Source organism: Oryctolagus cuniculus, chromosome 1, assembly GCF_051225735.1.
Source record: "Oryctolagus cuniculus isolate XC-2025 breed Fujian yellow rabbit chromosome 1, ASM5122573v1, whole genome shotgun sequence".
NCBI lineage: Eukaryota > Metazoa > Chordata > Mammalia > Lagomorpha > Leporidae > Oryctolagus > Oryctolagus cuniculus.
The window spans coordinates 237,933,211-237,957,421 of NC_142867.1; the positions used below are offsets into that span (position 1 = coordinate 237,933,211).

Consider the following 24,211-nt stretch of genomic DNA (forward strand, 5'->3'; position numbering starts at 1 on the left):
GTCTCCCACAAGGGTGCAGGGGCCCAAGTACTTGAGCCATCTTCAGCTGCTTTCCCAAGTCATAGCAGGGAGCTGGATCAGAAATAGAGCAGCCGGGACTTGAACCGGTGCCCATATGGGATGCCGGCACTGAAGACAAAGGCTTCACCTGCCACACCACAGCGCTGGCCCTGCTCCACTTCTGCTCCAGCTCCCCTGGAAACAGGAGATCCATAGGCTTTTGCCCAGTGAGGACAGTGGGTTAAGTTGCCTCTCCAACGCCGGCATCCCATATGGGCACCAGTTCTTGTCCTGGCTGCTCTGCTTCCATTCCAGCTCCCTGCTGATGTACCTGGGAAAGCAGCAGGTGACAGCCCAAGTGCTTGGGCCCTGCACCCATGTGGGAGACCGGATGGAGCTCCTGGCTGCTGGCTTGGTCTGGCCCAGACCTGGTTGTTGCAGCCATTTGGGGAGTGAAGCAGGGGATGGCAGATCTCTCACTCTGAAAGGTGGGCAGCTTTCCTCAGCCCTGGGGCCTGACTTGCACAGATCCCAGGCTCTTGCTGTCCCTGCTGCCTGTAACTTGGGGGGTGGGGGCTCAGGCCTGCCTGCACTCTACAAAATCCCCACAGAGAAAACAAATCTTGGACCATAATAAAAATCAGTCCCAAGTAGACTGAGTTTACTTATTTATTATCAAAGCTTTTTTTATTTATTTGAGAGGAAAAGTTACAGAGAGAGGGACAGAGATAGAGAGGTCTTCCATCTGCTAATTCAGTCCCCACATGGCTGCAATGGCGGGAGCTAGGCCAGGCCTAAACCAGGAGCCAGGAGCTTCCCCTGGGTCTTCCACGCAGGTGCAGGGGCCCAACGACTTGGTCCATCTTCCACTGCTTTCCCAGGCCATTAGCAGGGAGCTGGATATAAGTGGAGCAGCTGAGACTGGAATCAGATCCAATATGGGATGCCAGTGCCGCAGGCGGAGGGCCATAACACTGGACCATAACTACTATGCCATAACACTGGACCCAAGTTTGTTTGTTTATTTATATTTTTAAAATTCCAGCCAAAGGCAGGAACCTAGAATTGTATCTGGGTCTCCTATGTGGGTGGCAGGGGCCCAGTACTTTCTGCTGCATTCCCAGGCCATTAGTAGGGAGCTGGATCAGAAATGGAGCAGCCAGGACTACAGCCATCACTCCCATATGCGTTTCTGGTGTCACAAGTAGCAGCCCAACCCAAGGCACCACAATGCTGGCCCCAGATTGTAAATTTAAAAGGAAAGGCACGTCGTGTGTCATTCGGGAAATGCAAGCTGCAGTCACACCACAGCACCACACACCTACCACCAGGCCAGGGCCGAGTTACCGATGCCACCAGTGCTGGCAAGGGCTGGGGCAACGGGAGCCTTGCTCTTTGTGGGTGGGGATGCAGAACAGCACAGTCACTCTGCGAGAAGCTTGGCAGCCACAAACCTGAGCATGTTCTCATCACAGCTTCCAGCAGTCACACTCCCGCTATTTAACCAAAGGAGTTAAAGAGCTAGGTCTGCGTGTGGATGTAGACATCTGCTTTGTTCACAAACCTGGAGGCCCGAGAGAGGCCATTCAGGAGAACTGGGGACCGTGGCGGCCTCGGACCAGGGAGCACTGCTCAGCACTAACAGGAAATGTGAACTGGGGACGGTGGCGGCCTCGGACCAGGGCGCACTGCTCAGCACTAACAGGAAATGTGAACTGGGGACCGTGGCGGCCTCGGACCAGGGCGCACTGCTCAGCACTAACAGGAAATGTGAACTGGGGACCGTGGCGGCCTCAGACCAGGGAGCACTGCTCAGCACTAACAGGAGATGTGCACAGAGGAAACGTCAGCTCCTAACAAGAGGCTGATCTGCAAGTATGAACCCAACCACAGGAGATTCTGAAAAACGTGGAACTGTGGAGACAGCAAAAGGCCAGGGATGGCAGGGGCTAGTGGGAGGGAGGGACAAACCGGCAGAGCCCGCCGGGAAACTGCTGGCCAGCACCCCACGGCAGTGGTCATGTGTCCTTCTTGTGCAGACGACACAACAGCAGTCCCTGCGTGTCCCGTGCACCTGGGAGATGACGTGCGTCCGGCAGGCCCATCACCCTGACAAGGCCCCACTCTCCTGGGGGTGTTGACAGAGGAGGTGACTGTACGAGTTCTCTGTACCGTCTGCTCAGTGTTGTTGTGAAGCTAAAACTACTCTAAAAAATAAAGTCTACTGGGAAAGACAGGGAGCTCGAGGATACACCGAAATCCCCAACCTTAGCGGCAAGAAACAGAAAGCACATTCAGAGGAGGATTCACAGACAGCAAGAAAGGACATGAAACGCCGTTCACCACCTCCATCCACGGCTACCAAGCGGGCAGCTGACCTCGAGGGTGACCACCGCACCAGTCGCTGCCAGGCCGTGGGAGCCCAGGCCACTCCCGCTGCAGCCCGTCAGGACGCCGCTCGTCGGTGCCTTCCAGACGGAGCGTCTCTGCCACACTCATCAGGCTGCCGGGCATCCACACACGGCGACGCGGTGCCGCTGTCAGGCAGAGCGGCCGAGACACTGTCTGGGACGCCCCCGTCCCACACTGCACTGCCCAGTTCAAGTCTTGGCTCCTTTGCTGTCAGTCCAGCTTCCTGCTAACGCACACCCTGGGAGACGGCAGGCGATGGCTCATGGACTGAGGTCCCTGCTACCATGTGGGAGACCCAGACTGAGTCCCAGGCTCCTGCCTTCAGCCTGGCTGACCCTAGTTGCTGTGGACATTTGGAGAGTAAACCAGTAGCTGGAAGATCTCTTTCAGACAAAATGAAAACACATAAAAATCCTAAAATCCATTACAAAAATGGTTGTAGCAGCTTTATTTGTGATGCACCCGAATTGGAAGCGACCCAACATCCATGACTGAGTGATTAAAATGTGAAATCCTCTACACGAATGGAAAAAACCACGGCCCTTGGCGACGCCACGGTAAGGACGGCCCACTTCAGAGGTCACTCTGTCGGCTCCGTTCCCATCACACTCCTGGGATGACAGAACCGGAGATGAGGCAGAGCTCACGACTGCCAGAAATAGGATGTTGGTGGGCGGAGCCAACTTGCAAGTGGCAGCTGGAGGGGTCCCGCAGTGGCGGGTGCCCCAGCAGCCGACTGCAGTGTTGGCAACACCAGGCGACACCTGTGTCCAAGGCACAGGACACACACGCATGTACTCATCTTTGATACTGTCAACTAAGGCGCTACCAAGATGGTAAACTTGGCAAAGGACCTGTTATAATATAATTATTCCAAAATTAAAACTTTTTTAAAAAGATGTATTTTACTTATCTGAAAGTCAGAGTTACAGAAAGAGAAGGGGAGACAGAGAGAGGTCTTCCATCCACTGGTTCACTCCCCCAAATGACTGCAACAGCCAGTGTTGGACCAGGCTGAAGCCAGGAGCCAGGAGCTTCACCTGGGTCTCCCACATGGGTGCAGGGGCCCGAGGACTTGGGCCATCTTCCACTGCTTTCCCAGGTGCATTAGCAGGGAGCTGGACTGCAAGTGGAGCAGCCAGGACATAAACCGGGGCCTATGTGAGATGCCAGCCCTGCAGGCAGCAGCTTAACCCGCTGCGCCACAACACTGGCCCCAGTAAAAACCCTTTTTTAAGAAGAGAATATGCTTACATCCACAGCACAACGTGTAGATGCGGTGGATGCACGGCCTGACCCATGCACCTGGGGAGGACTTGGAGCAACCCGACATCTGGGACCCACCACGATCTGATCATCTGCCAACGTGACCAGGAACGACTCCAACCAATCTGACCGACACCACCAGGAACGGCTGAACAACCTGCCGACGCCTCTGGGAACAGCCTGTGCATTCTCCGCAGTGCCGCCGGGATCTACACCACACAGTCTGAACAGTCTGACCAGGATCCCTGGGAACCGCTGAGGAAGCTGACCGGCATGTTCTGGAACAATTCTGAATGCTCAGAATTGACGAACGTCACAGAAACAGCCTGAACAATCCATCTGATCCATGTCCCTGGGAACAACCTGACCAGCCGCACTGGGAACGAGTGGACTTTCCTGCCCACTGTGGAATCTGCGAGGTGGACTAAGACGCGGACAATCAGACAAGGCAAGCAGCAGCTTTTACACACTAGTGCCTCCAGTGCTGTCAGTCTTCCCTCGGGCTCCGTGTCATGTTTTCTGCCACCTCTCTCAGGCAGACACGACAAGGCTTCCTGACAATTTCTCAACATCACGGCATTCATGCACTTTGGAGAAGCAACTCACCCACCCCAGAACACCGATGTCACTGTATCATGTGGCCACTTGCAAGTTCATGAAAACTTGTAATGCAAGTGTTAGGAAACCAGAACATCTTCTGATTTGGGGAAATCTGGAAAGTTCTAAGATGTTCAATTTCATGTTCTTAAGTCTCAAATTTATGCAGTAATCAGGAATTTGAAGCATTCCCATGACAAAAACCCAAAGGACTGAGTTTCCCATGAACTCAGCCTGCTGCGAGGCAGCCGATTTCTGAACAAAAACAATGGCTGCTGACTCCAGGATAGCTCGCGGGTCTGTGAGAGGGATGAGGAGGGGTCTATGGGGATGAGGGGGGCCTGGGGGCATCAGTGAGTGTGATGAGGAGGGATGCTAGGATCTGTACTCATGAACTGTCTTGGTCCCTGAGCACCTGACGCCCTCAGCCACAGGCTCCTCCCACAGCAAGGGCTGTCCAGAGTCCAGTCCTTTAGTCTGGTTCAGGGTCAAAGTGGAGGTTGCCGTTGGTCCAGAGCCCTTTTCTATCCCAGCTCAGCCTGTAGAAGAGGGTGGCTCCCGCCCTGGTAGCTAATGAGGACTGTTACTCTTTGACCCCTTAGGCCATCTGAGACACACAGGACCACCAGGATGTGCTGGGAGCCAGTTGGGTTGGATGGGCATGGGTGGGTTGCACAGGTATAGGTAGGCTGGACAGGGGGTGGACTGGATGTGCAGTCCAGTTGGATGGACACAGGTGGGCTGGATGGACATGGAGGGGCTGGATGGACACAGGCGGGCTGCATGGGCACGGGTGGCCTAACTTACCGATGGCGCAGAGGGCATGTTTCAGCTCCAGAGCGAAGGCCGTGAGGGGCACATCCTCAGACACAGGCATCGCTGCCACCGTGGACAGGTTGCCCGCCAGGCTCCCAGAGTCCCACTTGCTGCCTGTGGCGTGGAGCCCAAGCTGGTGACCTGTGGGGTGCAGGACAGGACGTCAGCCTGGGAGGCTGGGCCTTGGACTTGGGTGGCCGAGATGCTCCGGATGAGAACAGTGGTCAGCAGGGCCTGATGAACCATGGGACCTGCTGCAGGTGCCCATGGACTCCACGTACACCCTGACTGACATTGCCCGACACTGGCCAAAGGCAAACAGGTGAGATGGAGAAAGGCGCAGGAGTGCCTGCATCTGCCCAGCGGAGGACCAGCATGTGCTCTGAAGATGGGGACATGTCTACTGTCCCTTCTCTACCTACACTGGACTTCCAGAAACCCAGGGAGGCCAGGCTGGGAGGAGTGAACTCCCAGGGAGATGCCACAGCCCTGAGCCTGGGAAGGAAACTGAGCCAGCCTGAGGGGACCACGGGCCTATAAGGGTCCCACGAGGGGCTCGTTCAGACCAGCAGGCCACCGCGCGGGCTGACACAGCAGCAAGGAGCCAGGTGGGCCTGCAAGCGCCGCAGCCTCTGCCAGCACTCTCTACTCCCAGAACAAAGCCGCTCGCTGGCGAGAGGCATCTCCTGCTTTCAGGGAGGTGCTGACCTGAGCGAGCTGTGGGCCCCTCCCTGCTCCCACCCTCCTATCCTGCGACCACCCTCCTCTGCTGTCTCCTCCCCTCAGGCCATCAGCGTGGCACCAGTGTGGCACCATGCTATGGCCTGCACTCCCCGAGAGCTGCACTCCTGGTCTGTTCTTCTCACTCCTGCGAAGCCAGTTTCCAAAAACTACCAGACTTGGAGTTCCTGCTCTAGCTGGATGCTGGTCCACCACCACCTGACACAGAAGTCAGAGGGGGGCAGGGGGCAGGTGAAAGGAGCTGAGGGCCAGCGAGGAGGGAGTGAGTCGGACCAGGGCTCAGGACCCAGTGACCTGCTGCACACCATGGCTGGCAAGTCAAACACAGCGCAGGTGCCTGTTCTTGGGGAAGACAGTGCTGCGAGTGACCACAGAGCCATCGCAAGGAATGAACACACCCTCGGCGACTGGCAAGACAGATGTCGGTGAAGACACCACTCAGGACACCTGCATCCCATACTGGAATGCCCGGGTTCAAGGTTCAAACTCTAGCTCTTCTTCCAATCCCAGCTTCCTGCTAACGCACAGCTGGGAGGCAGCAGTGATGGCTCGAGTGCTTGGGTCTGCCACCCACAGGGGTGCACGCAGTGCCTGGCTCCTGGCCGTCCTGTGTGATGAGCAGTGAACTAGCAAATGGAAGATCTCTTTCTGTCTGTCTATATGTCACTGCCCTTCAAATAAATATGAATGAATGAATAATTTAAAAAAGAAACACATCGCTAACTCTGTGAATAAAAAACCCAAAGAAAAGTTTATAGATATATTTCCATTATTAAATAAACATTTAAACCCTTCCAAAGTGAAAGTGTCTGAATCCATACATAGAACTACAGACGAGGCCCAAGTGTCTCAACTCCACATTCAAGACGCAGGATGCTGGGGCTCAGCTCCCCCAGTCCTCTCTGCCTGACTGCCAGGAGCTCCCTGGGCCACGTCCTTCTCGCCGTCCACACTCACTGCCAGTCCGTCCAGCCTCTGGGTTTCTGTAGCCATCCTCCCAAGCACACGGTGGCCAAGAATGAGCCTGGACAGGGCCCCATCTGCACCAGGCCTCCAGCGCCCCCACCCGTCAGGAACACCCAACACCGGCAACCTCGGCCTGTCTGTGGTCCTTGAGAGCCCTGGTGGCTCCGGCCTGGCAACTTCCTCTCGTGCTGCAGCTCCAGCTGGGCCCGCACGGGTCGCAGGCCCCAGCTCTGCTCCTCCCAGCCCTGCCAGACTCAACCCTCAGCTCCGGGGATCGATGCCCCCACCCCCGCTCTGAGCACAGCCCCAGCAAGTGTCTCCCTGAAAGTGGAGGGCTGGGTGATGCAGACCAAGCCCGCAGCACCCTCTGCAGAGCCCGGAGCCACACTGCTCAGAGGGCCACCTGCCCCTGCCACGGTGTGGTGCCCAAGGCATCTCCCAGGGGCCAGGGTGTCCTCTCCTCTTCCAGAGGCCAGCCCTGGCCATCTCCAAGCACTGCTGCTGATGGGGGGACACGCTGAACCCCCAGTGAGAGGAGGAATCCTATCCAAGTAAGAATCAATGGAGCAGGCCGGCGCCGCGGCTCACTAGGCTAATCCTCCGCCTAGCGGCGCCGGCACACCGGGTTCTAGTCCCGGTCGGGGCGCCGGATTCTGTCCCGGTTGCCCCTCTTCCAGGCCAGCCCTCTGCTGTGGCCCGGGAGTGCAGTGGAGGATGGCCCAGGTGCTTGGGCCCTGCACCCCATGGGAGACCAGGAAAAGCACCTGGCTCCTGGCTCCTGCCATCGGATCAGCGCGGTGCGCCGGTCGCATCGCGCTGGCCGCGGCGGCCATTGGAGGGTGAACCAACGGCAAAGGAAGACCTTTCTCTCTGTCTCTCTCTCTCTCACTGTCCACTCTGCCTGTCAAAAAAAAAAAAAGAATCAATGGAGCAAACTTAAAAACAAAGGTGAGACAAAGGACCCCACCCACCTCAGCCCACCGGAGCCCAGGCCTCAACAATGCCTGGCTCTGGCTCCTCCCACTCTCATCCTTCCCAGGGAGCTCCCGTGTCAGGGAGCTTCTTCCGCAGTTTTGCAGACTCCGTCTTGCCTTAAGAAGAGCCCCTGTGCAGGTCTGGGTCTGCAGGAAGGAGAGGGAGCGAGCACCTACCTCCTACTGCTTCGAAGAGACCGAGGCTGGCTCTGGACCCCCCGGCTCTGGGAACCTCATTCTGTAATGCACAGAACTAGCAGAGCCTCCTCCTGGCCACAGGGCTGTCAGGGGCTGGTCTGTCCCCCACCCCCCCACCCCCACCCCGCAGTGAGGGCTACTGCCTCCAAGGCTAACCAGCATGAAGCAAAGGCCAGGAAATGGGCCTCCCCACACTGGAGGCAGAGAAAGAGAAAGGAACTCCATAAACCTGCAGTGGGGGCCTGGTTCAGGCAGGAAGCCAGGCCTGGCCAGAGAGAGGCTCTCGCGCAGAAGCCAGCAGACCCAGCACCCTGGCTGAGGAAGATTTACAGGGAGTCAGAGCTGCAGAACATAATATCCAAGTTCCAGATTGCAATCCAAAATTACCACGCACACGGAGAACAAAGAAAACCCTGAGAGAACAAGGGGAGAAGCTGCAGGCACTGGCCACCACCGTCGAATCCGGGCCCCTCCCTCACTGAAGAGAGGAAAGTACAGCACAGCCCACAGCGTCCCTGGGCTCAGGCCCTGGGTCCCTCACCTCCCACAGAGCACAGCCCCACAGCGTCCCTGGGCTCAGGTCCTGGGTCCCTCACCTCCCACAGAGCACAGCACAGCCCACAGCGTCCCTGGGCTCAGGCCCTGGGTCCCTCACCTCCCACAGGGCACAGCACAGCCCCACAGGGTCCCTGGGCTCAGGCCCTGGGTCCCTCACCTCCCACAGAGCACAGCACAGCCCCACAGCATCCCTGGGCTCAGGTCCTGGGTCCCTCACCTCCCACAGGGCACAGCCCCACAGCGTCCCTGGGCTCAGGTCCTGGGTCCCTCACCTCCCACAGGGCACAGCCCCAAAGGGTCCCTAGGCTCAGGTCCTGGGTCCCTCACCTCCCACAGGGCACAGCCTCACAGGGTCCCTAGGCTCAGGTCCTGGGTCCCTCACCTCCCACAGAGCACAGCCCCACAGCGTCCCTGGGCTCAGGTCCTGGGTCCCTCACCTCCCACAGAGCACAGCCCCACAGCATCCCTGGGCTCAGGCCCTGGGTCCCTCACCTCCCACAGAGCACAGTACAGCCCCACAGCATCCTTAGGCTCAGGCCCTGGGTCCCTCACCTCCCACAGGGCACAGCTCCTGGTCAGGTATAAAGCGTATCTTTCCAGGAACCCCATGCCCCAAGCAAGTCACCACCACCTGACTCACCACAGCCCATTCTGCCATCTTCAGTCCTCAAAAGAACAAGACATCACTGTCCAGGTGGCTCTGCAGACACAACTTAGGTGTGAAGGGGGCTGAAGACAATGGGAAGTGCTACAGGAAAAGAATTCTCGTGTGATGGCACAGCAGGTCTCGCCCCTGCCCACAACCTTGTTAGGTGGGTGCCAGGCTCTCCTGGGGGCAGCTTAGAGGCGGCTGCACCATGACGCTCTGGGAGGAACTTCATCAATGCCACGCCCAGGAAGACTTCCCCAGCCATGGCCCAGAGAGGAGACGCAGGGCCCACACCCACACCCACAGCAGACTGGGCCCTCAGTTCTTCCCTGAGTCCCCGCCAGGCCTGCAGGTGAATTCTCTTCCTCAAACCTTGCTACCTCGGTCACCACTACTCTGTCTTGTGTCTGAATTCTTCCTTCTGTGAAGACAAGGACTTCGGTAACAGCACTGGCCAACCGAAGCTTCCAGGGACCTCGATACACAGGAAACACGGCCCTGTAAGCTCCGCTTCTGTCCGTAGGTGCCTTTATGCTCCTGGAGCAGTCCTGAGATTCAGTGCTTTCTGCCGGCACCCAGCACCAGCCGTATGTCAGAGCAGGGACCCAGTGCTGCGGCTTCCACAGCAACCCTGCCAGCCAGTTTGCAGAGTGCTGTGTAACAGACAGACAAAATGGCGTGATTATTTGACAAGGACGGTGTCATCGCCCCAGAACCAGCAATCACGAATACTGCTGAAACAAACACAAAACAGGAGTCTCGGGGAAGAGACAGAAGCTATCGATGAGAACCAAGATCCAACAACCAGAGCGAAAACAGGGTCGGGGTGGAATCAGTGGATCTGAAGCTGACCCGCAGGCACTGCCCTCCGGCGCCAGGGCGGGAAAAGGACTGAGACACACACAGGGACCCGAGGCCCTGGGCCACCAGTGAAGGCCGAGTGCTGCGCCCTCAAACTTGCGGGAGAGGAAAGAGTGAGCAGCTACAAAGATATCTGAAGAACTAACAGCTGAGGACACCCACATCTGGCAGAAGGTGTAACCCTACAGACAGAAAAGGAGCACACTGCACACAGAATGACCCCAAGGTGCTCCTGCCCAGACACTTCCAAGTGTCTGGTGCTGAAGCTAAACACAAAGGGAGCAGCCTGGAACAGAGCCTCCAGGTCAGCGCCCGGCAAACGCCCCCCAGGACGAGGTGGAGGGCACGCCGGCTCGGCGAGCTCAGACCCGTGCTGGCACAGCTGCTGCGGGAGGCTCTGCAGGAGGAAAGGAGACGCCAGCAAGAAACCGCGGATGCCACAGACGCTGTGAGGGCTCTGAGCACACCGTGACCTAAAGGCGCCGAGGCTCCCCACTCCAGGTAAAGCCATGCGTTGCTGGTAACCGTGGACAAGGGCCCTGGAGCCAGCACTGGAAATACCCTAAGAAGAAATGTGATGGGGCCCACAACTGACAAACCAGCACGGACACTCAGAAACACGCAAGCTTTCAAAAGGAAACAGGAAAGGGGAAAGCAGTTTTTTAAAAGTGGGAAGTGAACAGAAAAAATAAGGGGCCGGCGTTGTGGTACAGTGGTTGCTGTCTGTGATGACAGCATCCATGTGAGTGCCAGTTCATGTTCTGGCTGCTCCACTTCTGACCCAGCTCCCTGCTGATGCACCTGGGAAGGCAGCAAATGATGGCCAAGTACTTGGGCCTCTGCACCCACATGGGAGACTCAGATGGAGTTTCAGACTCTTGGCTGCAGCCTGGCAGGGCCCCAGTTGTTGCGGCCATTTAGGGAGTGAACCAGCAGATGGGAGGTCTCTCTCTCTCTCTCTCTTTTTCCCTCCCCCTCTCACTGTAACTCTTTTCAAATACATACATACAAACATACATACATAAAGCTTTCTCAAAAATAAACAAGGGGCTGGCGCTGTGGTGCACCGGGTTAAATCCCTGGCCTGAGGCACTGGCATCCCATGTGGGCACTGGTTCTGGTCCGGGCTGCTCCTCTTCTGATCCAGCTCTCTGCTATGGCCTGGGATAGCAGTGGAGGATGGCCCAAGTGCTTGGGTCCCTGCACCTGCATGGGAGACCCGGAAAAAGCTCCTGGCTCCTGGCTTCGGATCTGCACAGCTCTGGCCATTGCAGCCATCTGGGGAGTGAACCAGCAGATGGAAGACCTCTCTCTGTGTCTCTACCTCTCTCTGTAACTCTGTCTTTCAACTAAATAAAATAAGTCTTAAAAAAAAATGGCAGGCAAAACTGCTAACGAGATAATTACACTGAATGTGGATGCCACAAACACGTGATTAAAGACTGTCAGAAGAATGACTAAAACATGACCCCTCTCCAGGCTTTCCGTAAGAAATGCCACCCAGGGCAAAGCCTGCACAAGCCAGCAGGGCCCCTGCCCCACCCAGAACAGGTGCCCCCTGAGCAGAAGTCCCGCCCACACCCCACTACTTGCACAGGTGAGATCCAAGATGGCTGCCAATGAGCCCACAACAGACCGCCGGCCTCCCTGTCGTCTCATTTCCATGGGAAGTCACCCTCCTGGGTGGAGGAACCATGAAAGGACAAAAAAGGAGGCGGTTCCAGATCCCAGAACTCCAAGACCAACCCTCCCAGTCACTGGCACGCCCACCCCCATTCCCTGTGGCCCTGCGCCTGGAGCTCCTCGGCTGCAGGAGGGGAGAAGCCGACTGTCAGGCTCCTCCCACCCCCGTGACCCCCTCCTCGGCCACGCACACAGCTGTGCCGTGGATGCTCAGCTCCAGCTTCACCGCTGGGCTCCTGACACCAGGGAGACACAAGGGCTGGTGTTGGGGTCTCTGCCCCCCAAATACAAAGGGTATAATAAAACTGGCAGCCACAAGGAACTAACGGGCTGACATCCCATCATTCCACCTCTGTTTGCACCTCATTCCCAAGGCAGGGCTGCACCCCAGCAGCCAAGACAGGCTCAGGCTCAGGGGAGCACCAACGGTCACCCTGAGGAATGGAATAATGAGGGTGGAGACACCCATCTGAAGCCAGGGCCACTGTGGGGACACCATCCCGGGTGTGCAGCTGTAGTTTCCAGGCTCCTGCACGGGACAAGAGAGGGACCAGGGGTTCCATATTGAGACCCAAGAAGGTGACAGGGACCACAACACCCACACTTGTCACCTGGGCCATGCATTCTGCGAGGGCATTGGTTGTCACGTGCATGTCCCTCTGTCCTCCAGTGGACACCTGTGCCACCAGCTTCCAGTCTGCCCTGTCCCACAATCCCCTCCTCCTCGCTGTGTCTGCTGTGGGCTTTGCCAGCCAGGCTCCTGTCCCTTCACACGCAGCCTCCCTGGACACTGCCAGACATGTCCAGGGCCCTCTAGCCCTAGCTCAGTGCAAATGGGGACAACCTGGTCACCCTTTCTGTCCCCCTCACCTCTGGATTACAGGAAACCTCCAAGCCCACTGACCCCTCGGGACGCCCGGCTATCCTAAGAGTCCTCCTTGTTGGAGAAAAGGCTGTAGCCCTGGAAAGCCTGGGACACAGGCAGCAGAGAAACAGGGACAATGGCAGTCACGGGGACAACCAGCCAGGCTCGAGGCTGTTCCTGAGGCCGAACCCAGCTGGGATCACAGGGTACGTGAGATGCAGCCAATGACCCGTTCTGGAGCTGTGATCCTAAGGAGGACGCGAGCAGCAGGGAAAAAGGCCACAAACTGGAGCAAAACTCAGGGGTCACTCAAGGACACCCAGAATCCCCTGCCTTCCGGAGAGGCTCTGAGAAAGCCCTTGTGTTTACACCAGCACGGACCCTGCCTCAGCTCAGGGCACTGCTGTCCTCTGAGCTCAGTCCATAGCCCAGCACAGCCCAAAGCTGGACTTGGAGCCGACTGCCCACCCTAGGGCTGAGACCCTTGACCCCCAACAGCCCTCTGTGGACCCCCAACCCCTCTCCCAACAGCCCTCTGTGGACCCCCAACCCCTCTCCCAACAGCCCTCAGAGACCCTTGACCCCCAACAGCCCTCTGTGGACCCCCAACCCCTCTCCCAACAGCCCTCCTGAGACCCCCAACCCCTCTCCCAACAGCCCTCAGAGACCCTTGACCCCCAACAGCCCTCTGTGGAACCCCTGCCCCTCTTCCAACAGCCCTGCAGAGACCCCCGACCCCTCTCCCAACAGCCCTCCAGAGACCCCCAACCCCTCTCCTAACAGCCCTGCAGAGACCCCCTGCCCCCTCCCAACAGCCCTCAGAGACCCTTGACCCCCAACAGCCCTCTGTGGACCCCCTGTCCTTCTTCCAACAGCCCTCCTGAGACCCCCAACCCCTCTCCCAACAGCCCTCCAGAGACCCCCAACCCCTCTCCTAAGAGCCCTCTGTGGACCCCCAACCCCTCTCCCAACAGCCCTCCAGAGACCCCCAAGCCCTCTCCCAACAGCCCTCTGGAGACTCCCAACCCCTCTCCCAACAGCTCTCCGGAGACCCCCGAGTGTGGTCCAGCGGCGCTCCATCCCCACGCCCTAGCTCCTGCCAGGGAGGAGACTTCTGAGTGCCGGCTATGTCACAATTCCTCTGGAGGCAAAGCTTTCTCTGAGGCCACCCAGGGAATCCTCAAACATAGGCCTGGGGGATCAAAGCACACAGAGCCCTGGCAGTGAGATCAGGCCACGCCTGTTTCTTGCCAATGGTTCTGAACCCACCCCCGTGGCAGCAACCCTGACCTTTCTGAGGGAGTCTGCGGGGACGCTGCTGACCATCACTCCCAGTGCAGCAGCCACTCCACACTCAGAAAGGACTCTGGGCTCACAAAACCTGCCATGGTCCCACCACGTGGGCTCCGTTAGCTAGCTTGCCACAGACAGCCCTTCATGACTGTCCTGGAATGCCTGCAGGAACCAATGCAAGCATGACCTTAGTTCTACAGACAAGGAAGGATCGGCAAAACGAGAAAGTGTGTTCTTCACTTGCCCTTCCTGGAAAGCAAGAACCCAGGTTCTTTGTTCATTCCACCACACTCTACCCTTGTGACACAGTCTCAGTCTACAAAGTGGCTCTGGGGCCAGTGCTGTGGTGCAGCGGGTTAAGCCGCCACCCATCACACTGGCATCCTGTATGAGTGCCAGTTCGAGCCCCAGCTGCTCCACTTCTGATTCAGCTCCCTGATAATCCGCCTGGGAAAGCAGTGGAAGATGGCACAGGTGCTTGGGCCCTCGCACCCATGTGGGAGACCTGGATGGAGTTCCAAGCTCCTGGCTTTGGCCTGGCCCAGCCCTGGTTGTTGTGGGTATTCAGGGAGTGAACTAGCAGACAGACACACATTCTCGCTCGCTCTCTCTGTAACTCTGCCTTTCAAATAAATAAATCTTAAAAAAAAAAAAAAAAAAAGATACAGTAGCTCTCAGAAAAACCCCAAAGCTCCCCTCCCCCAAAAGAAGACAACGAGTAATTCACTGACTTCAGGGGATGGTGTTCTTGAGAGTATTTTTTTTTTTTTTAATGAACGATTTATTTATTTGAAAGGCAGAACAAGAGACAGAGTGGGAGAGGCTGAGAGGGATCTTCCATCCACTAGTTCACTCCCCAAATGGCCCCAACGGCCGGGACCAGGACCAGGAGCTCCATCCAGGTCTCCCACATGGGTGGCAGAGCCCAAGTACTTGGCCAGTCACCTGCTGCTTTCCAGGTGCATTAGCAGGGAGAGGAGTGGAAGCAGAGTAGCTGGGACTCAAACCGGCATTCATATGGGATGCTGGTGCCACTGTACCACAAGGCCAGACCCTCCTGGGAGTTCTGGAGGGGAGAAACGGGACTGCCCTCTAATGCTTGGTTTGGGTTGTGCTTGGGGCACCTGGTAGGGTTGTAAAGCCCAGAAGAGGCACCTGGCCCCTTGCCAGACGAAGAGGGGCCGGGCCATCACAGACTTCCTCCCACTTGGGGGTCATTGCCCATGGCCTTCCCCTTGGGACGTCTGGGCCTTGTATTTAAACTGTTGGTTTCATTTGTGTCCAAAAAAATTGAGGCTATAAAATTACAAATGATGATTACCCAGGGGGATGAAAGACCTTCAGCCGTGACATAACCAGATTTATTCACCCCTCTAATGGGTCCTGCCAAGGCCCACGTTCAGCTTGCAGAAGTTACAGAAGACAGACACGGCTCTCAGTGTTAGGTAGGAAGTTAGTTAGAAATCAGCCTACGTGTGCGAGAAGGGTCTGAGAAAACTGACATCCACACAGTCCATACAGCATCTGCATTTCAAAGTCACCCCATAACCTTCCAGGTGTAGCCCAGTATCTGCACTTCAGAGCCCCGCCCAGACCCTGATAACCTCCCAGGTGGTTCCCCCCCACCTGGCCTGATAACCTCCCAGGCGGTCCCCCCACACCTGGCCTGATAACCTCCCAGGTGGTCCCCCCACACCTGGCCTGATAACTTCCCAGGTGGTCCCCCCACACCTGGCCTGATAACTTCCCAGGTAGTCCCCCCACACCTGGCCTGATAACCTCCCAGGTGGTACCCCCACACCTGGCCTGATAACTTCCCAGGTGGTCCCCCCACACCTGGCCTGATAACCTCCCAGGTGGTCCCCCCACACCTGGCCTGATAACCTCCCAGGTGGTCCCCCCACACCTGGCCTGATAACCTCCCAGGTGGTCCCCCCACACCTGGCCTGATAACCTCCCAGGTGGTCCCCCCACACCTGGCCTGATAACCTCCCAGGCGGTCCCCCCACACCTGGCCTGATAACCTCCCAGGCGGTCCCCCCACACCTGGCCTGATAACTTCCCAGGTGGTCCCCCCACACCTGGCCTGATAACTTCCCAGGTAGTCCCCCCACACCTGGCCTGATAACCTCCCAGGTGGTACCCCCACACCTGGCCTGATAACTTCCCAGGTAGTCCCCCCCCACCTGGCCTGATAACCTCCCAGGTGGTCCCCCCACACCTGGCCTGATAACTTCCCAGGTGGTCCCCCCACACCTAGCCTGATAACCTCCCAGGCGGTCTCCCCACACCTGGCCTGATAACTTCCCAGGTGGTCCCCCCACACCTGGCCTGATAACCTCCCAGGCGGTCCCCCCACACCTGGCCTGATAACCTCCCAGGCGGTCCCCCCACACCTGGCCTGATAACTTCCCAGGTGGTCCCCCCACACCTGGCCTGATAACTTCCCAGGTAGTCCCCCCACACCTGGCCTGATAACCTCCCAGGTGGTACCCCCACACCTGGCCTGATAACTTCCCAGGTAGTCCCCCCCCACCTGGCCTGATAACCTCCCAGGTGGTCCCCCCACACCTGGCCTGATAACTTCCCAGGTGGTCCCCCCACACCTAGCCTGATAACCTCCCAGGCGGTCTCCCCACACCTGGCCTGATAACTTCCCAGGTGGTCCCCCCACACCTGGCCTGATAACCTCCCAGGTGGTCCCCCCACACCTGGCCTGATAACCTCCCAGGTGGTCCCCCCACATCTAGCCTGATAACCTCCCAGGCGGTCCCCCCACACCTGGCCTGATAACTTCCCAGGTGGTCCCCCCACACCTGGCCTGATAACCTCCCAGGCGGTCCCCCCACACCTGGCCTGATAACCTCCCAGGTGGTCCCCCCACACCTGGCCTGATAACCTCCCAGGCGGTCCCCCATCTACCTGGCCTGGTGATCTTCCAGGCGGTCTCCCCTTCTTCCTGGCTTGATGACCTTCCAGGCAGTTCCCACTTCCACCTGGCCTGATAACTTCCCAGGTGGTCCCCCCACACCTGGCCTGATAACTTCCCAGGTGGTCCCCCCCCATCTACCTGGCCTGATAACCTCCCAGATGGTCCCTCCACATCTGGCCTGATAACTTCCCAGGTGCCCCCCCCACCTGGCCTGGTAACCTTCCAGGCGGTCCCCCCTTCCACCTGGCCTGGTAAACATCCTTCCTCTAAGGCAGGCATCCTAGAGCTAAGCCCCTTGGCAGACACCAGCCAGGCTTCCTTCGACAACCTCAGTGGAAAACTTGGAAAGGTATTTTTCATATTTACATCCAACAAGTCCTTTGTTCTTGAAGAGAAGGGCGGGGGAGAAAGGCGGGAAGGCAAGACCCATTCCCTTAAAACCCCAGCCTAAATGTAAACTGGGCTCTCGCTCAGGTTCTGTCTGGAGGGGTGCCCATCATTCTTGTGGATACCCTGCCCTAAGAAACCTTGCCACCTTGCTTTCCACTGCTCTCTGCCTCATGCCTGAATTCTTTCTTGCACGAAGACAAGAATCCATGGTTTTTTTCTCCGGTAACATCAGTATTCCTCAAGAACAGGAATTGAAAATAAAGAAGGGGAGGTTATTTCCCAGGGCAAAGCCTGCACAAGCCAGAGAGGCCCCTGCCCCACCCAGAACAGGTGCCCCCTGAGCAGAAGTCCCGCCCACGCCCTGCTGCTTCGCACAGGTGAGATCCAAGATGGCTACCAAGCTGAGCTCAACACTCAGCAGGCCTCCCTATCGTCTCATTTCCATGGGAAGTCACCCTCCTGGGTGGAGGAACCATGAATGGACAAAAAAGGAGGCGGCTCCCAGATCCCAGAACTCCAGGACCAACCCCCCCAGTCACTGGCACGCCCACCCCCATTCCCTGTGTCCTGAGCCCCGGGCTCCTCAGCCCCAGGAGGGGAGAAGCCGACCTGTCAGGCTCCACCCCCTCCAAGGTCCCCTCCTTGGCCACAGAACACAGCCGTGCTGCGGATGCTAAGCTTCGGTTTTGCCACCAGCTTTGCAACACTGAACAGACACAGGACCTGGTTTTGAGGTCTCTGCCCCCAGCTACAGGGGAGTAGCAGAAATTCACTTCAAATACAGCAGCCCAGGAAGGCTGAGAGTAAACCAGAAGCAGACACATCATGTGCTGAGGAGTGTCTTCCCAAAGCCCACGCCCACTCATAGGCTCAGTGGACTCAGTGGTTATGGATGTAATCAAATTCAGGTCATCCACACCAGGTCAGGCCCACAGCCTCTGTGTGTCCGTCCATCCCTTCAGCAAATGTCCACTACCAAGCACAAGGCCACCGCTGTGCAAAAGACCCAGCCCGTCTTCACGTAGCTCCCCTGTGGCAGCTGGTTGTGCAGCCAGGCAGGCTGCAGCTCTGGCCTCCAGGGCCAGGTGGGGCTGGTGGCTGGGTGGGGAACCACAGCAGAGAGGGGCTCTACGGAGGGCTGTGGGTGGGTGGGCAGGGCCCCCAAGGCTGGGGTAAGGTGACCCACCTGTCACAGGTGCCTGCTGAAGGCTGCCCAGGATCTTCTCGCCCAAAAGATGGATCAAACGCGTCACCACCTGGGGGCAGAATAAGCAGACAGACCTCTAAATACAAAACTATTATTTAAAAGATGTATTTATTTGAAAGATGGAGACAGAACGAGCTTCCAAATCCACTGGTTCACTCTGCGAATGGTCACAGCAGTCAGGGCTGGGCCAGGCGGAAGCCAGGAGCCTGAACTCCATCTTGGCCTCCCACATGGGTGGCAGGGACCCGAGTACTTGAGTCGTCACTGCTGCCCCAGGCGCATTAGCAGACCCCATGATGACACTGAAATTGTGTCGAGACTCAGGACATGCGGTGTTGGATCCGCTTTTTCAAAACTGCTCTTGACTATAATTCCTGTGGGCTCTGCACAGTGGAGCCCCAGCCACCTCTCTGGTTGCCAGGGAAGTGGGATGAGGATGAGGAGACATCCAATGCCAGGGGCTTTGGTGGGATGGCAGGTGTGACGGCACAGCTCTGTCACTCCGAGCCTCATCGGCCTCTCCCCTTCACTTAGAGTAGCAAGCAGACAATCCAGGAGGAAGCCACCCAAGGCCTGAAGGCAACACAAGGACAGGCTGGTGGGGTTCCTCCTGAGGGGGTACCACTGGGACGTAGGCTGGTCCTGAGGCGCACCCAGTAACAGTCTAAGCTAGAAAGATGAGCACTGGAATAAGGCTACTTTGGGTTGTATTAAAATACATTAGGTGGCCGGCGCCGCGGCTCACTAGGCTAATCCTCCGCCTAGCGGCGCCGGCACACCGGGTTCTAGTCCCGGTCGGGGCGCTGGATTCTGTCCTGGTTGCCCCTCTTCCAGGCCAGCTCTCTGCTGTGGCCCGGGAGTGCAGTGGAGGATGGCCCAAGTGCTTGGGCCCTGCACCCCATGGGAGACCAGGAGAAGCACCTGGCTCCTGCCTTCGGATCAGCGCGGTGCGCCGGCTGCAGCGCGCCGTCCGTGGCGGCCATTGGAGGGTGAACCAACGGCAAAAGGACGACTTTTCTGTCTCTCTCTCTCACTATCCACTCTGCCTGTCAAAAAAAATAAAAAATAAATAAAAAAATACATTAGGTTTTTAGGGTTGTAGACAAGTATTCAAAATTAGAATGTCAAATATCTGGAGTTTACTTTTTAAAAAATGCTATTTTAATTCATTTTTAACTGACAAAATTGCTATAATTTACTTTATTTCTTTCTTTTTTTTGATAGAGTTAGACAGTGAGAGAGAGAGATAGAGAGAAAGGTCTTCCTTCTGTTGGTTCACCCCCCAAATGGCTGCCACGGCCGGCGCGCTGCGCCGATCCAAAGCCAGGAGCCAGGCACTTCCTCCTGGTCTCCCATGCAGGTGCAGGGCCCAAGCACTTGGGCCATCCTGCACTGCCTTCCCGGGCCACAGCAGAGAGCTGGACTGGAAGAGGAGCAACCAGGACAGAACCAGTGCCCCAAATGGGACTAGAACCTGGAGTACTGGCACCACAGGCGAAGGATTAGCCTAGTGAACTGCGGCGCCGGCCACTGTAATTTGCTTTCAAACACTTTGATTAAAAGCAAAAAGAGCTCTGTGCTTTAACTGCTCGTGTGCTGCTGTGGCAGCCCCGTGACCACAGACGACTGGAAAGGAGGCATGCGTTGCTCCAGAAACCAAGCTTCCTGGGACAGCTGAGCCCACTGAGGGTCATCTTGATGAGCCCTGGAAGGGGTGCCCCTCCTCCTCCTCCCTCTGACCCTCTGCTTTCAGCCTCAGAACTATGGAATCCAAACCACAATGAGATACCGTTCCCTACCCGAGATGATGGCTGACACCGACAGGGACTGGCACCACTAAGAGTGGCGGTGACGCCAAGCACCTGAACTCATGCAGCACTCTGAAGAGCTGTCTGCCACGTTCTTGTTTGATTTACTTGAAAGGGACACACAGAGAGAAACAGCTCTGATCCATTGACGCACTCCTCAAATGCCCACAACAGCCAAGGCCAGGCCAGGCCAAAGCCAGGAGCCCGGAACTCCATCCTGGAACCCACGCCATCACTGCTGCCTCCCAGGATGCACCAGCCGGAAGCCTGGAATTGGGGGCAAAGCTGCACTCAAAGCCAGACACTCTGACATGGGATGCGGACACCCTGAGGAGAGTCTTAACCACTGCTCACCCACTTCATGACCCAGCAATTCCAGTCTTGAGTGTTTGGCAAGAGAAATGACAAAATTGTCCAGTAGAGATATCTGTGCTGGGGCCAGCACTGTGGTGTGGCTGGAAAGGCTGCCGCCTGCAGTGCCAGCATCCCATGTGGGCGCCATTCAAGTCCCGGCTGCTCCACTTCCCATCCAGCTCTCTGCTGTGGCCTGGGAAAGCAGAGGAAGACGGCCCAAGTCCTTGAGCCCCTGCACCCGCGTGGGAGACCTGGAAGAATCTCCTGGCTCCTGGCTTCGGATCTGCACAGCTCTGGCCATTGCAGCCATGTTGGGGGTGAACCAGAGGATGGAAGGCCTCTCTCTCTCTTTCTGCTTCTCCTTCTTCCTCTGTGTAACTGTGACTTTCAAATAAATAAATAAAAAAGAAAATCAATATTAAAAAAAGACATTTGTGCAAGAATATGTTCAGCTGCCCCCAGCTGGAAGCAGCTCAAACATCCACCAGGCTGATGGCCCACGACCTGCACCGTGCGGTGGACCCGGACTCTGGCCACAGCACTTGCAGGGCCTCTGGGACACGGAAAACACTGCTTTCTGCATGATCTTATTCAGACGGGATGCAAGACAGAAGTGTAAAGAAGACAGGGCAGAGGGCTGACTGGGGGCCAGGACAGCCAACAAGTCCACCAAGAGTGACCAAGGGTTCTGGGGCAAGCACAGGGCACACCGTCCTGGCACTCAGCCTCAGGCCACTGCCAACAGGTGCTGTCTCCCGGCCAGCAGCAGCTCACCACCTAGGAAAGCTGCACACGTGCCCAGTGGTGCCAGCACGAGCCACATGGGGGGCTGTGAAGGGGGTCACAGGGCCACTATTGATGCCATCCACAGGGCACAGACTGCAGCAGCCCCCACAGCTGACCGATGTTCACCTGCACCGTGTGCGGCAGGCCCTTGAGGGCTGTCAGTGCAGCAAGACGGGCGTCAGCACACCGCCCCTAGAACCTGCTGCCTCTGAGGTGCCGCCGGGATCCTCCGACAAGGGCCCTGCTGTCCTGGCCTGGTGACTCCCCACACAGAGAACAAGGCCAGAACCAAGCAAATCAAGGAAGGGCAGCAGCTGCTGCAGCCCCTCAGGCCACATTCCACATGTCCGCACTCGTGGGACAGCAACGTCAACATGGTCGCCACTGTGACACAGGCCAGCTGAGGGGAGGGTGGGCAAGGACCACATGGTGACCCCTGGAGGTGAGGTCTGGGCAGGTGGTGGGAATGGTCTGGGCGAGGCCCTGGGAATGTGGGGGCCGCTCATCCCCTATCTCTCCATTTGTCCCAGAACGGACAATTTACGTTATGGGATTAAAGATCAAACAGACCTGCCCGGCAGCTCCTCTGGCTCCTCGCTGCTGGGCAGCCTTGACCAGACCTCCAGCTCTCTGAGGGCAGACTCTTTGTCACTTTCGGAGCTGCACCCATGGCACTAGCCACAGAACAACACCAGAAGCAGCACGTATAACAGCCCTGGGAGCGTCTGGACGCCCCAAGCTTCGCTGCCTGGACTGCTCACCCGTCCCACCTGCCCTGAGATGAGCACGTGGGAAAGCCCCATGCACTCAGAGCCACGTGTTCAAGTGTCACTTCCTCCAAACCACCCAACCTGCTCACCCCAGTCGGTCACATCCGCACTTTGACCAATGCGCCACCTGACTTCAAGGCACAGTTCAGAACAAGAACCTGGCCCCACTCTTACCTGTGGGTACCTGCGCTTGATGGATGTCAGGGCTCCTGCAGGCAGCTTGGCCAGTTCTGAGTCCCGTACAGCGTGTACTGTGGTTGCCCTGACCTGGTGGGTCAGCGCCTCCACCTGAGGAAGAGGAAGTGGGCACTGGGGCTGCACTGCCCAGGAGGGGCAGGGCGGCCACACCTGGGGCGCAGTGGTCCAGCAGACAGCAGCCTGCAGGAGAGCCACACACAGCTGTAGAGCTTAGGAAGCAAGGGTGGGGGCAAAATGACTCTGCCAAATCCTCTGCTCTGTGCGGGCGGAATCCAGTGAGTGCTCGGGCTGGCAGGTGTGGGGAGCAAACCGGACTAGACTGTTACTGGAATTAAGACTTATTCTATGCATCTGCTCTCCCACAATATGGCGCTGGGAGAGGAGAAAACAGCTTCCGCACAGCTGCCTCCAGTTCAACCAATTAACTGTAGGACTTGCTCTTGATTGGAGAGCAGCGTACTCGGCGTGTGGGCAGCCGAGTTGGGATTGGCGGAGGAGGACTATAAAGGAGGAGAGAGACGGCATGCACCAGGAACATCTATGGGGAACATCTATGGGGAACATCTAAGGGAACCCGTGCAGCCCCCGAAAGAGCCGGCCGGCGGTGTGCCGCTCCCCTGCGGAAGTGGGGAATGCGGCCAGGGGGAACTGCCCTTCCACGGAGGTGGAAGGGATAGTAGCCAACCCGGGAAGAACCAGCAGCAAACCCGGGGAGGGCCGAGCAGACGAAAGAACAGCGCAGGGTCCTGTGTTGCTCCTCCACGAAGAGGGGGAGCGACAGGCAGGACCACTGAGCATGCCAGCAGCCCAGGCGGGTCTCAGGGTCGGGCTCTGGCCCCCACTCCGGCCGGCACAGGGCCATCTGGACGTCCTGCAGGAGCACGTGCCTCTGGAGAAGCGTGGACCCGGGCCCACCGATGCGGCCCACGTCTGGCGTGTTACCCAAGGCATCGTGCAGGCATCTTGCTGGTTGTGCACACTTTCAGCCAAGAGGCTGCAGTGCACACTGCGTGGTCCACAGAAGGCGGGGCCACCTGGGTCTTGGTCGAGTCTGAGGTTCTGAGGCCTCAGAGCCTTGCCTAGGGAGCACGTGGAGGCAAGGGCAGATGTGGTGACAGAGCCCTCGTGGGTCCCAAGGGCCGCACATGAGGAAGGAGCCCTGGGCACACACCACCAGGTGCTGCAGCCTCAGAGACGCTGTCCTGAAGACAGGCCTGGAGGCCGAGAGCCCCTGGGCTTCCCCAAACTCTGGTTTAAAACAAATCAACAGAACTCCAAGCTCCAGGAAACATTATCTTAAAACTATTCTTCCTGCAGACACACGAGCTCCCCATGGCAGCATCTCAGGGCCAGCCAGCTGCAGCTATGATGGAGGGACCTGCCTGTGCCTGGACGTAGCTGCCTGCTGTGCGAGGCGGCTCCGGAGGCCCGGACGCACAGCCAGTTGCCTTCCCTGTTGCTATCCATCTACCAGGGCCACAGACTAGCTGGGAGCAAGGGAGCTGTGTGCCCAGAAAACCAAGGACAGCTCCCCCTGTCCCCAGCTACCTGGAAGGCTCCCGCAGCCCAGCCCTTATGGGCTCCCAGAGGGCAGAGCCTCAGGGTTCAGAGACCAGCTCCCTACAGGTCATTGTACTGCTGTACTCCCCACACCCAGGCAACCTGCCAGGCAGTGGCAGATAGCAAGACAGGAGTGGGGGCAGGGCAGCAGGATCCAATACCCACCACTCCAACAAGGTCTCCGCGGCCGTACTCCCCGACCAGGCGCTTTTTTCCATCTTCCTTCCGGACCACAGAGCGTAGCCGGCCGCTGAGGACGATGTATGTGCAGTCGGACTTGTCACCCTGCCTGTGGAGACAGAGGCTTGGAGCCCGCAACTCACCAGC

General features: G+C 57.7%; 1 protein-coding gene across 9 annotated transcripts in view; it reads right to left on the reverse strand.

The window, feature by feature from the left end:
- PNPLA7 (patatin like domain 7, lysophospholipase) overlaps window positions 1-24,211 on the reverse strand; it is an 88,479-nt gene that overhangs the window by 15,796 nt on the left and 48,472 nt on the right. For 8 of the 9 annotated variants that reach the window (XR_016227116.1, XM_089323165.1, XM_089323151.1 and 5 more), the window contains exons 18-21: window positions 24,050-24,173; window positions 22,301-22,414; window positions 18,388-18,457; window positions 5,083-5,232 (exon numbers count right to left, since the gene is read on the reverse strand). Coding sequence is in view for 8 of the 9 variants with exons in the window: in XM_089323165.1 (XP_089179291.1) it covers window positions 5,083-5,232; window positions 18,388-18,457; window positions 22,301-22,414; window positions 24,050-24,173 (458 nt within the window). In the remaining variant the exon portion in view is untranslated. Of the gene's footprint in view, window positions 1-5,082; window positions 5,233-18,387; window positions 18,458-20,540; window positions 20,955-22,300; window positions 22,415-24,049; window positions 24,174-24,211 lie in introns of those variants that run through there. The other variant, XM_089323185.1, reaches the window with a different exon arrangement.